This window comes from Amblyraja radiata, chromosome 12 (genome assembly GCF_010909765.2).
Source record: "Amblyraja radiata isolate CabotCenter1 chromosome 12, sAmbRad1.1.pri, whole genome shotgun sequence".
Lineage (NCBI taxonomy): Eukaryota > Metazoa > Chordata > Chondrichthyes > Rajiformes > Rajidae > Amblyraja > Amblyraja radiata.
Window position 1 is genome coordinate 36,439,252 of NC_045967.1, and position 14,642 is coordinate 36,453,893.

The following is a 14,642-nucleotide window of genomic DNA, read 5'->3' on the forward strand; positions in this document are numbered from 1 at the left end:
ACACACGAATGATGTTGCAGGTCATGACAAGATCTTCAATATCAATGTCCATGCAAAACCAATGGACAAATCCACAGCTGCGGTCTCAATATTTCTAATCCCCAAGTGTCCTCCAAGTTATTCCATAATCTTGCTTTGCAATTCCTCTGGTATCCTTACCCAGGGTTCCCACAATGCAATAACAATGGTTGTTGAATAAGTCATAGCACCTGAGGCAATGGGTTGATGGAGATCTTCATTCAGGTCGAAGGTAGACACAAAATGCTGGAGTAACTCAGCGGGACAGGCAGCATCTCTGGAGAGAAGGAAACGCGTCCATTCCTTCTCACCAGAGATGCTTTAATTTTGCATCATGGCTCCTTTGTAAAGAGTTTCAACAAGGCATCAACTGTTGCACTTTGCTTGGATAGTCCAAACTCAATGTCACAGCTGTATTGGAACAGTTGGAGGCCTAAATCTGTATCCTTGACATTACCATTATGGGAATTGCTGACTTTGGTTTCAGAATGGCAAACAATGGTCAAAACCGAACATAACTAGTCGTCCCAGTAAGAATAAGCAAAATCTTGCAAATATATATATATGTATAATTATCAGTGGCCCCTTCTCATTATGAGTTTTTCAAATTTTTGAAATGCAAATACTAGCTTTTTCATGACTGCTGTATTTGACGTGACCAATCACACCAGAACTTGATAATTTGAACAACTGTAAGCTCAGCATGCAAATGATATAATAATGCACCAATCAGGACTCGCACATTTCTTGCACATATTGGTGGCCTTTTGCTAATCTATCCTTCACTGATATGCTTCATATTGGTGGCCTTTTGCTAATCTATCCTTCACTGATATGCTTCATATTACTTCAACACTGGATGACGTGGTTCGGTACCGTGGAAGGTTTGCACAGAAATCTGACGGCATTGATACTTCTCTACAAATGTCCAGAATTGGGTAAATGTTGAGGTCTTTGTCTTTGTCTTTGTCTGCGATCTGAAAGAAAAAAATTCTACCCATCTCAGTTTTAAATAATTGTCTCCCAAATTGAAAACCATAGACTCCCCCATCAGTGAAAACATGTCCCCCCCCCCCCCCCCCCGTGGTCTCATATATATTTGAATAAAGTCATCTCTCAGTTTTCTAAATTCCAACTAATACAGAACCAAACTGTCTAGCCTCTCCTGTGAGGATAAAACTCAGACCAATTTGTTCTCATTGTATGAGGCACATCAAGTGCCACTACTTTGGCTTGCTGTACAGTGTAACACAGTAGGTAGAGGTCATGTGGTCTTCATTACTATATTTAAAACATCTCGCTTCTATGAACTGACCTTCTTGTTTAGTTTGGTTTAGTGATACAGTGTGGAAACAGGCCCTTCGACCCACCGAGTCCATGCCGACCAGCGATTCCCGCACACTTACACTATTTTAAACACACTAAGGATAATTTACAATTGTACCAAGCCAATTAGCCGACAAACCTGTATTTCTTTGGAGTGTGGAATTAAAAACCGGAGATCCCGGAGAAAACCCATGCAGATCACAGGGACAACGTGCAAAATCCGTACAGACGTCACCCATAGAACTCTGGTCTCTGGCGCTATAAGGCAGCAACACTACTGCCGTGCCGCCCTTGTGTTGAATGATTCCCATTACAATAGTAACAGAGCATCCCGTCAAACTTGTTATCTGTGTTAAGAGCCTATCCCACTTGGGCATTATTTGCGCATCATTTACGCGTCATGATGCATGACGCAACATCATTTACGCATGACGTGCACGTGAAGCGCGCATGACGTGCATTACGCGCGCATGGCGTGAGATGAGACGTGGTGGCGCAGGCAGTTGCGCGTGGTGCCCTAGGATTTAGGGATTCACAAAATCTTCACGCTCCACCTGCATGATGCGCAAATGACACCCAACTGGGACAGGCCCTTTACTCGCTCCCTATCAATCTAGACTCAGTGTTGGATTTCACAGCATTACATAGGGCACTTGTGGTATTTATTAACATTCTATGCCAGCAAAATCTCCTTTACGTCATTAGAGGTGATTTCCCTTTATGTAGATTTCTTACATACCTGTTCTAATGTTGGCTCTTGCACTGACGAGATATTAATGTTCATTAATTTGCACACAAATGTATCCATCAACATGCCATCCAAGAATGTGTTGAAGTTTCAATGCCGCATTAGCATTTGGGAATATTTAACTGTGTAAGCATGAATCATTTCTCCTGACCTCTCTGTGGTTGAGATTTGTGCTTATTGAGTTGAGATTGTATCGCAGCTTTTCTATTGGTTTGTTGAATGGAACATCAATCTCCCACAATGCTTACATGAGTCTGCCAAAAGTTAATCATAACTGGCTGTATATGGGGTCGTAGGATTTCTGTCTTATATTTGTATCTTAACTTCATTCTGAACATTTTTGTCCTGGCCTATTTCTTTATGTACATATGGAAGGGTTTTTTGAATTTGTCATCACTACTGAGTCATCAGGAGGAGGAGCCATCTTGGGAAACAGCTGCTAACCAGCAGCCGTCCGTTTAATTCATTTTTTTTCCAGTTTTTAGTTAGTTTTGTTCGTCGTTTTTTCGGAGAAATGGACTTCTTATTGTGGGGGGAAGGAGGTTACCTTACTTCTAGGTCCCTACCTGGTCGGTGAGGCAGCTTTTTCTCTGGGCTGCCCGTCGACCCGTCCTCGTGGCCTACCAGCGGGCTTGGAGCGCCGTTTCCTGGTGGGGACTGCCCAGCACCTCGGCTTCGGTGGCGGCACAGCGCTGGAGCGCCATCGCGGAGCGGAGCGGGCGATGCCTTGCCTGGGTCGCCGCGCTGGATCGATGCGCTGGAGCTCCGGTGAGCTGGACCGCCGAGAGCAACACCTCCGGGCTGCGGGTCTGCGGAGCGGAGCGGGCGGCGCCGACATTAACATCGGGAGCCTGGGAGCTCCAACTCGGTGCGTCCTTGTCGGCTTCGGAAGCCGACAATCCCCTGCTAGGAAGCGGCCGTTCCAGGTGGCCCAGCCGCTGTGAGGACTCTCCCGACGCCGGGGCAAGACCACCCGGCTAGAACGGCCAGGAACATCGGGCCTCAGCGGTGGCCTTAATAGGCCTGACTTTTGGGGAACTGGGGTTGGGGACTGGACTTTTGTGCCTTCCCCCACAGTGGTAACCACTGTGGGGGGATGATTTTTCTGTGTGTAAGGTACTTTGTTAGTCTGTGTCCAAGATGGCTGTCGGAAGTGAGAGTGGACACTGGCGCGCTTTAGCTGCCGCTGCTCTCTGTTCACACTGTTTTTTTTGATTTTTTGATTTTGTGTCTTTGGAGCGATTTCTATCTATAATTTGTGTATTGATGATGTCCTTATTATTTATTTTTCTCTGATTATATATTTTTTTTCTTCTGTTTAATCTTTGTAAGGTGACCTTGAGATTTGAAAGGCGCCCGAAAATAAAATTTATTATTATTATTATTATAGTCATAGAGTCTAATGCCATGGATGCAGGTACTTTAGCCCAATTTACCCATGCCAGACAAGATGCCCATCTATGCTAGTTCACCCATGTTTGATCCATATTCCTCTAAACCCTTTCGTTCCATGTACCTGTCCAAATGGGTTATAATATTACGTAGCTCAACCAAGTTGGCTTGTTACATTTATAAATCACCCTCTGTGTGAAAAAGTTGCCCTTGGGTTCTTATTAAATCTTTGCTCCATCACCTTGTACCCATGCCTTGATACCCTAACCCTGGGAGATAGACTGCATTCACCCTATTTAATGTCTCACAGGATTTTGTACACATCTATAATGTCACTCCTTGGTCTCAAATGCCCCAAGGAATAAAGTTCTAGACTGCACAATCTCTCCCTATAACTTAGTGCCTCAAGTCCTGGCAACATAAATCTTTTTTGAACCCTTTCTAGTTTAATGGCACCTTTCATGCTAAAACATGACTAAACGTGAGCACAATACTCCAGATACAAAACAAGATTGCGCCCAAGCCCAACTAGCATAGGGATGTTCGATGATTGGCATAGACTCGGTGGGCAGAAGGGCCTGTTTTCATGCTGTATCTCTAAATTAAACTTATGAGCAACTTGCAAATGGCCTCTGCAACCATCGATGTTCATGTGCATCTTAGAGAGCAGTTAGTCACATAACATATTACACCTAGGAAACATTACTGCTCACAATCTACTGTATATTAGATGCACCACTATAAAACACACTAAATAAAACACCACTAGCAAACACAGTGAAAAATTGATGAAACATAATTTATTTTGGAAATTAAAGTAAAATTAAAGTATATTAAAATTTTAAATTTTAAATTAAATTAAAAATAAATAAAAAATTAAAAAATAGGGCGACATGGCGGAGCAGTGGTAGAGTTGCTGCTGTACAGCAAATGCAGCGCTGGAAAACTGGGTTCGATCCCGACTAAGGGGGCTGTCTGTATGGAGTTTGTACATTCACATCCGTGACCTGCGTGGGTTTTCTCCGAGATCTTTGTTTTTCTCCCACACTCCAGATGTGCAGGTTTGTAGGTTAATTAGCTTGGTAAATGTGAAAATTGGCCCTAGTATGTGGAGGATACTGTTAATATGCGGGGATCGCTGGTCGGCGCGGATTTGGTGGGCCGAAGGGCTTGTTTCCGCGCTGTGTCATTAAACTAAACTAAAGATGTTTGGAGAATAACTGAGAATAAATTAGTGTTTTGTTTAAACGTTGACCAGTTGCTGAACATATAGGCCTCAGTAAAGCTCATAATGCTGTGCTTAATCTGTGATTGTACACTGTAAGAAGTTATATTGCGTACCACAATTTATTTCAGTAGTTGTGCCATGGAGTGAAACATAGTAACATCATTTCACGTTACCTTGGAAATGCAATCAGACAGTTAAGGACATGAATCACACTTGTGAGTCTTGACATGATTTCTGCATTAAATTATGTTATTAGAACATAGCTGGGAGTTGATGGAAAGGGGGATGGGGGTGGGGAAGGGCAGGATAGTGATGGAGTGTTGATCCATGCTGTCTAGGGAAAGACTTTTAGGATAACAAGCTGTTCATAAAATGATGATAACTATGAGCCCATTGAGGTAAGGGAACTAGTTAGAAACATAGAAACATAGAAATTAGGTGCAGGAGTAGGCCATTCGGCCCTTCGAGCCTGCACCGCCATTCAATATGATCATGGCCGATCATCCACAATCAGTACCCTGTTCCTGCCTTCTCCCCATATTCCCTGACTCCGCTATCTTTAAGAACACTATCTAGCTCTCTCTTGAAAGTATCCAGAGAACCGGCCTTCACCGCCCTCTGAGGCAGAGAATTCCAGTCTATTTCCCAGGATTAGGGTATCAAGAACTAGCAGGCATAGGCATAAGGTGGGAGGACAAAGATTTAATAAGGACTCGAGGGCAACTTTTTCACACAGAGGGTGATACATATATGTTACAAGCTACCAGAGGTTGAGCCACATAATATTTGGAGGAACAGCATCTTATATTTTGCTTGGGCAGCTTACAGCCCAGTGGTATGAATATTAATTTCTCTCACTTCAGGTAGCCCCGGCATTCCCTCTCTCTCTATCACTCCCCCATCCAAGTTGCACAAGCTTCTCATTTTCACCCTACAAACAGCTTACTTTCCTGTTTCCTTTATCATCGTTATTATTTCGCATATCTTTCATTCATTGTTCTTTTTCTCTCCACATCACCATCTATATCTCTCATTTCCTTTATGATTAACCAGTCTGAAGAAGGGTCTCGACCCGAAACATCACCCATTCCTTCTCTCCAGAGATGCTGCCTGTCCCGCTGAGTTACTCCAATTTTATGTGTCTACCTTCGGTTTAAACCAGTATCTGCAGTTCCTTCTTACACATAATATTTAAAACTCATTTGGGACAGGTACATGGATAGGTACACCGATCACTACACTCGAACACTTAGTTCCTGACCGTCAAGTTAATATTATGGAGGAGGATGGTATTTAGTTTTTTTTATTTTGTCTCCTGCAGAGTATGTAATTGTTTTGTCATATACTTTAAGACAGGTACCATTATTGTGAGAAACAGCAGCTTTGAAAGATGAATACTGGAATTTAATGTTAATTTGGTAAATTAAATTAATTGAAGTGAAAATGTCTGAGTTAAAGATCGAAATTTGATTGAAGAGTTTGAACATTGTCGTCAATAGAAACAAGATGTTTATCTCACAATAGGAAAATTCTGCACATACAGTCTGCTGCCAATAATACTTGCTTTGACTTGGAGTTAATTGGTAATTACAATTTAAAAATCATTCAATCACATCTACAAAAAGCCAACCAAAGACTTCTGACGCCCGAAACGTCGCCTATTTCCTTCGCTCCATAGATGCTGCTGCACCCGCTGAGTTTCCCCAGCAATTTTGTGTACTCTTCTTCCTCCGCCAGCTCAAGAAGTTTAGAGTAAGGAAACACCTCCTAATCCGATTCTACACAGCCATCATCCAAAGCATGCTCACTTCATCAATTACAGTCTGGTTCAGCAGTTTAGACACTCACTCCCGTAATAAATTACAGCGCATAGTTAACAAAGCATCCAAAATCATCAGCACTCCCCTTCCATCAATAGAATCACTCCATCCACAACGGTCCGTGTCAAGGGTGAAGAAAATAATCTCTGATCCCTCCCACCCAGCTCACCACATCTTCCACCTGCTGCCATCAGGAAGGCGCTACAGCTCACTGCCCGCCAAGACATCTCGATTTAAAAACAGTTCTTACCCTCACGCAATCCGAATTCTGAACACACTATGATAACAGCACATATCCTCCCCATGCATGTACTGTATATTGTATGATGTTGTGTTTTATGTTATGTTTGACGGGAATCAGCCTACCTTGTAACATCCTGTACTGAACCTGAATTCCACCAGCTTGACTGTGTGGTCATTAAATAATCTAATCTAATCTAATCTAATCTAACTTTGTCTTCTGAATCCATCCAGATTACCTAAGTTTTACAGTGCTACTGATTTTGTCCTTTGTATTGTATGATTGACAAAAATATCCCAGTTAATAACCTCTGATATTAAACAATATCTTTTTGTTTAGGGGAGGCATCGCAAGAAAACCAAGTGAGCCATTCCAGTTGGGACAAAATGGGACTGAGATAGGAGAGGAGGAGAATCTGACCTCCATCACAGATAGCATGAGCGTTACTGCAGCCGATGAGGAGAAGCTACTCCTTTTGAACAGGAACACTGAACTGAGACGTATTAACCAAAAGGTATCTGCCCTCTTGCACTTCTCTATTTTGTTAAGGAACTTGTGCACTATTTAGTTATTTGCATAGGCAAAGTCTATTGAGTAACAGCCTGCTGATGTTTCACTTCTGTGTAAAGTACAAAGCAGAAAGTGGTTTATAATTAGTACAGGCTGCTTCTCAGCTGCTAAGTAATCAATCACATGTCTTGACTGCTGAATGCTTGCCCTTTTGATGTCAATGGTATTTCCAGCATCATTGCACATTAGTAACTGGAATGTCAAGTCCATTATTATCAACTCATTGAGGGAACGATTGCTTGCTGTTGTTTGTTGCAGCAAGATATTTGTCTCTTTTTTTGGTTTCACTCAATTTCATTCTCTAATTAAATAATTTGCTGTTTGTTTCTCCCTGATTAATTAAGCAAACTATCAATCTGGGTGATTATTAGAAAAGTATGAAGGGTAAAAAATGTCCAACTTTTAGAAGATATAGTAGAGGTGAGCGCACTTTTTGCTCTCGCTCTAAGCCTATCACCAGCCCCTGGGATAGTGAAGTTTGATATTCCCATCTAAACTAGGTAATAGGCTATAGGCTGACAGCACACTGCAGCTGACAATGACAGGCCTATACCATTGTGTCCAATTTATTTAATGACCTTAGGACATCCTAAGGCTGGATATAATCAATGAATGTCATAATATGATTGTTGTTAAAATGGAACCACCCTGTGCATGCACAGCAAGTTTCAAATTAAACCCAATTTCACAGATCACCTATTTTAAATGTGATTAGAAAAACAAAATAAGCTTGGTGATTGGAGAATACTTCTGTTAGAATATTTGAAATTTTATCAAGTTTGAATAATTCAGATTCTACCTGTTAAAATCCTATAGAAATCCATATAGAGAGTAGCTATACAGTCAACATTGTGTTTTAATGTTAGGTGATCTTCTTTGTGTAAGAGGGAAGTGCCCAACCCAGTCGACTATTTGCATGCTAGCCACAGAAGCAGATCTACAAACTCGTATTATAATTGCTCCACACTTAAATCTCTATTGTTACAGCAACATGTCTTCCCTTTTGTATCTATTCACTGTATATGGATCAATTGTAATCATGTATTGTCTTTCTACTGACTGGTTAGCACGCAACAAAAGCGTTTCACTGTACCTCAGTACACTTGACAATAAGCTAAACTGAAACAAAGTAAACTTTGTTTCGGGGGCACTGTGATTTTCAGCAGAATGTGTCCACTGGAGAAGCTTGTGTTTGGCAGAGCTATTCTACTCACTTTGGGGTATTTGTTAATGAGTATTGTCAAGAAAGTCAGTGGAAGAGAGGAGATAGACTAATTTTAACAGTGCATGAAAATATGTCAGAACCAGGGGCGTGCCGTCAGGGTGGGCAAGGCAGGCACTGCCTACCCTGACTAAAATTATAACATGGTAATTATTAAATACAAATAGTAAAGGCATGGGAAAATAATGCCTACCTAAGAGATCGATCTCTTAGGTAGGCATAATTCTCCGTGCTTCATCCGCAGTGCATGTAACAAGTCAAGTCAAGTTTATTCGTCACATACACATACGAGATGTGCAGTGAAATGAAAAGTGGCAAGTGGAGGTCTGTGCAGCCCACGTGCCGTCGACGATGTTCAAGCTGTCAATTTCCAAGGGACTGAAGACAGCTGAAATTCTGCCTTTGCAGTACTGCACATGTGCATCAGCCTACTGCGCATGCACAGCGCAAGTTTCTTGGTGGGTTTTTCCAAACATGGATTGTCATTATCTTAAGAATATCTTAGGAAACAAAGAGAAAAGAATGGAGTTTGTGTACAAATTAAGTGGTAAGTAGATTTCTTGGTGCTATATATTTTTAAATACCGTATTTCCCAGCAATGAAGACGCTATTTTTTTACCCAAAAATAAGGCACCAAAATTTACATGTGTCTTGGAAGCCGAAGTTGGAAGGTTGTTAGCCAAGAAATATAGACTTGGCTATCCCTCAGTACAGCAACATCAAGAACGATGTTGTTGTACTGAGGGATAGCCAAGTCTATCCGTCATTGCTGGCAGCTGATGGGAAGCGGCTGTAAAAGGACAGCACCGCTGGGGATGGGAGAAGGAGGGGGTCAGGGATCATGCCAGCAACTGACTTGCCGCGACGCTCCAGGCGCGGAGCCACTTCATTGTGTCTGGGGGGAGAAGTAGCTCGGGTGGCTGCGAGTGGCCGCCGGGACCGGACAGCTCGGGTGACTGCAAGCGGTCGCCACCTCAGCTCCTTCTGCCGGCCCCCGCTCACCTCTGGCAGTGCTCTCCGTCTGAAAACCTCTCTCCTGCCGTTCGCCAGCCTCGCTCATGTCAGCCGCTTCCCGCAAATCCTTAAATTCCGACAGCGCGATCAAGGGACCAATTGAGGTTACTCGGCTGTCGGAATTTAAGGATTTGCGGGAAGCGGCTGACATAAGCGAAGCCGGCGAGCGGCAGGTGAGAGATGTTCAGACGGAGAGAACAATTGGAGCATGTGCGGTTTAAGATTTTTTTAAAGCTGACTGACAGCCTACCCTGAGTAATTACTCACGGCACGTGCCTGATTATAACCTTGGGAATAGAGATACACAACTTAACCTGGGCATACTTAGCGATTGGTCAGATGTCTTGTCTAACACAAATGTCAATTTCGCCAATTTGAGATGGCAGTACTGTATTTGACTATACCTTGAGATTAGAAGGTAATTTATCAGTGTACTGTTTTAATGTTCAACGTCATTGGGAGAGATTGCTTACTTTGTTCTTTACTGTTCTCTAAACAATACTTTATATTCATCAGGTGATTACGGAAGGTAATGATACAGGTTGTTACCACTCAACATATATGCCCATGCAAGATATTTTTTATGTTTATTTCCACAGTGAGGAGAGGACAACATAAATTGCAGAGAAAAACATATTGGATTTACTATGTAATAAAGTGAAATGGACAAAATAATGTAATTTTGAATAATAATCCAGAGCCTAATTTTATAACCAAGGGAGGAAATTAAAAGTGGGAATTGCAAAATTACTCATTGTAATTTTCACAGTTCTCTAGAATGGGCTTTTATAGAGTTCGATTGGAAATGCTATGATGTTACTTCATTATTTAAGGCAGGAGAAAGAAATTAAGTAACTAAGAAACGTCACCTGTCCTGAGTCACTCCAGGACTTGTGTCCTAAATTTATGTTGAAAAGGTGCGAGTGGAGATTCTCCAGAATGGTTCTATTCAAAAGTTAGATTGACTGGTAATTCTCATGCATCATAGAGTGATAAGCATCCTAATCAAGATTTTAAGATGTCAAGGGGATTTAATAGAACATACAGAGAAAGCTTTTTCTGAACTGAGAGTACTGTCAAGTAGTGTAATCAATGATCTGAATTGATGGTGAAGTATCATTCATATAATAGTAAGATTAAACGAGAACTTACCAGTTTGAAGTTTGATCTTTATTTTATGAGGAGGAACGTTGAGGGAATACGTGAAGAACCCCGCCTACGGCGCATGCGTGTCATTCTTCAAAGCAGCGGTGTGAGGTCACAGATAGAAAATAATGACCTAAGATAGTAAGATTATTAAAGAGATACCAGTTTAAGATATGACCATATAAGGGTGGGAGCGGAGGGCACGTATTCCCTCAACGTTCCTCCTCATAAAATAAAGATCAAACTTCAAACTGGTAAGTTCTCGTTTAATCTTACTATTTTACTTCGGAGTCACGTGAGTGACTTCGTGAAGACTTCAAAGCTCTGTGACCTCATGCCGTGGAACGAGTCCAATCTTCACAACTGCCTTGGTAGTTTGGGAGAAATTGTTACTGGTATTTAAAAAAAAAAAACACAATGATACCAACATTTTTAAGCAAAAATTGTAAATAATATTTATTAAATCAATTTATAAACCTTATAAGCTTCAGGTGTAAATTAAATAGAACTCAAAATTTTGCCCGAAAACGTTTCTTCTTTTCTAACTGGTTTGTTGTAATATGTGCGAAACGTTTTCTCTGATGACCATCCTGCAGTTCTGAGGATATTGTCCATCGGTACCTCCAGGCGATTAGCTGCTGATGTAGATGCAGCCCTGGTGGAGTGAGATTTGAATACATTAGTGTCCACTCCTGCCTGAACTAAGCAATATCTCAGCCACCGTGAAATGGTCTGAGTCGAGACTTTATGGTATGGCTTCTTATGGCTAATTAAAAGAGCCTTTTCATTGCCTCTGATAGCCTTCGTTCTGTCCATATATAACATGATGTGTTTTACTACACAGAGACGTTCATCCTGTGGATAGGCTATGAACTCTATCACCTGACCCGCTGATCCTGGTCTATTTTGCTTAATAAGGCCCTGGATCACGAAAATCAGCCTTCCTGTCGCCTCCGTCAAGTTATCCAATCTTAACTTCTGTAATGACTGGACCCTTTGCGCTGTGACCAGCGCCATAAGCATAACCATTTTCATAGTTAGATAGTTTAGCGGTAATGCCGTAGCCGGTGACCAATTCCGTAACATTTTTAGGACTACGCTCACATCCCAGATTTGGCTATATCTAGCCCTTGGTGGGTTAGTGTTAAAGATGCCTCGTAGCAGTTTTATTACTAGAGGATGTGAGCCGACACCCTGTCTTTCTGTGCCTTCCCATAAATAACTGGACAAGGCACTCCTAGCACTATTGACCGTGCTGTAACTGAGTCCTTCAAAGTGCAGGCTTGTGAGGAATTCTAGGACAGCTGGAATATCCACCTTTCTGTGGTCTAGATTGTTGTCCAGGCAGTATTTAGTCCATTTCTTGACATGACATAAATATTGTTTTTGAGTGGAAAGTCTCTGTGCTGCTGTGATCATGTCCACAGTTCTATCAGATAAACCCATATGCCGAAATGGTTCCTTCAGAGTCTACAAACCAATAAATTTAGATAATTATGGCAAGGATGGCTGTCCCCAGTCACCGGATGCACCAGCAACTGAGGACTATGTTTTAAAGTAATATATGGTGTAAGCACCAAATCCTGCAGCACCGAGAACCATGGTTGGGTAGGCCAATCAGGTACTATGAGAATCCCAGATGCCGAGTCTAGCTGAATTTTCCGTAGTACCCGATTGATGAGGCAGAAAGGAGGAAATGCATAAATGAACCATTTCCCCCCAGTGCAAAGAGAATGCATCTGTAGCTTCTGCCTCAGGATCTGGTTCCCATGATATATACCTAGGTAACTGATGATTTAACCTGGATGCAAAAAGATCAATATCCGGCCTTCCGTACTTTGCTGTGATATCAGCAAATATCTTTCTGTCTAACATCCATTCCGTATTTTCATTAAATTTTCGTGACCTGGCGTCTGCCACTGAATTAAGTATCCCTGGTAGATACGTAGCCGATAACCAAATATTCCTTTGGATACACCATTCCCAAATATGGTTTGCCAATTCATCACAGGATATTGATATATTTCCACCCATATGATTTATATATGCCACCACCGTGGTATTGTCTATCTGCAATCTAACATGCTGGTTAATCATTCCCGAGCAATAAGATTTTAAACCATAAAAAGCACTCAACATTTCTAAGTAATTTATACCCTTTGTGGTAAGTAGGTTAGTTTCCTGTATATTCCATCTCCCTCCAGAGCTCGAGATGGTATCCGTTGCTCCCCAACCCAGTGCACTGGCATCTGTTTGTAATACCACAGATGGGTTTGGAATAACTATTGGGTTGGAGCTATATATAACATTTTGTTCCCACCATTGTAGTTCTTTTATAGCTCTAATTGTTAGCTCCATAGGCCTATCAAAATGGCCTCTATTAATTTTTAGTGCTCTAATTTTTTCTCTCTGTAAATTTTGGTAATGCAATCGTCCAAATTGAATGGCAGGAAACGTGGCTATAATTTTCCCAATAATCCTGGCTACCCGTCTAATGGATGGTTTAACGGTATTAATAAGCTCTGTGCAATCCTTTTGGAACTCAGTGGCTTTCCCTATAGGTAAAGTCACTAACATATCAAGTGTGTTAATAGTGAACCCCAAGTAATCAATATTAGTTGCAGGTGTTAATCTTGACTTAATTGGATGGATAATGAATCCCAGCTGTTCCATCAATTTTCTTGTGGCAACCACTGCTCTACTAGCCAATTCATAAGTTTTCCCCACAATCAAGATATCATCCAAATATGCCATCACTCCATTTTAAAATGAGCATATTGTACAAACTTATTAAGTGTTGATAAATCAATAATTATCCGGCAACCCCCATCTTTCTTATGTCTAATGAATATATTTGAGACAAATTCCTGTTGTTCATGTTTGGTTTTTTCAATTACTCCTTTCGTGAACAACCTTTGTATTTCAATTTTTGCTTTAGCTCTGTCTAATTTGGTAAGCATATAAGTTCTGTCCGGTGTATGTTGTACTGGAGGTTCTTGTATGTGTATAAACTCTATAAGATATCCCTTAATACTGCTAAGGATATACCTATCCACAGTTAACTTACACCATGCTTCCAAATGAAATTGCAACCTCCCTCCAAGTTCTGTGCTCCTTATTAATTTTTGAGGCACAGACCCACCTACCTCCATGGTTATCGGTGGTGTTACTTTCTTGGTCTTAACCGAGGTTGCGGAGGGCCTTGAGGTTGAAAGTGGGGTAAATGTTGAAGTGGAGGCTTCCGCATTTTCCATTGTGGGCGTCCCGGGCCAACCCCTAAAAAAGGACGCTGTTGCTGGTTTCCTCTGGCCTCTCTCCAATTTTTCGTACTATACATACTAGTACTTGCTTTTTTAGTCGTCCCATAAGGATGATACCGTTTTCCGACATATCCTTTGGTCGCTTTTATTAGGCCCAACGTTTTGGCCTCTTCCTCCAAATCTTTGACCTGTTTTGATAGGTCACCCCCAAACAACAAATTTTGAGGTTTTATGGCTTTCTGTTTGCACAGGATTGCAAATTTTGGGTCTAACGTTGGCTGAATAGCCCCTTTCCTGATGTTGTTCAGTTCAAATTGAACATTGCAAAACAGTGCTAAAGCGTCTTTCATGTCATTGGACATATCCACATTTTCCAGCGTACGGGCCAAAGCTGTTATACCCGCCGAGAGTCCTTTACTAGCATTCTGTATTTTTATATCCAGACTCCGAATATCCTGCCCCACGTGTCTCCAAATGCTTCGGTTCACCTTGGGTACATTCAGAGCCGCACAATTTCGCGGAGGTAAATGTCTTGCCCATACCTCAGCTAAGGTATCAGTTTTGAGGTGATGGGTCGTCATATAATCAATGCTGGCCGCCATCCTGGCCTCTAGGTCTTTTCCAGTTTCTTCTTGCTGGAAATATGTGTGCACCATG

The 14,642-nt window shown here is 41.7% G+C and overlaps 1 protein-coding gene across 1 annotated transcript in view; it reads left to right on the plus strand.

The window, feature by feature from the left end:
• The window catches only part of LOC116979077 (TNFAIP3-interacting protein 1-like), a 51,164-nt gene that overhangs the window by 12,008 nt on the left and 24,514 nt on the right, over positions 1–14,642 (plus strand). The window contains exon 3 of the mRNA XM_033030525.1: positions 7,113–7,287. Coding sequence (XP_032886416.1) covers positions 7,113–7,287 — 175 coding nt within the window. The remainder of the gene's footprint in view (positions 1–7,112; positions 7,288–14,642) is intronic.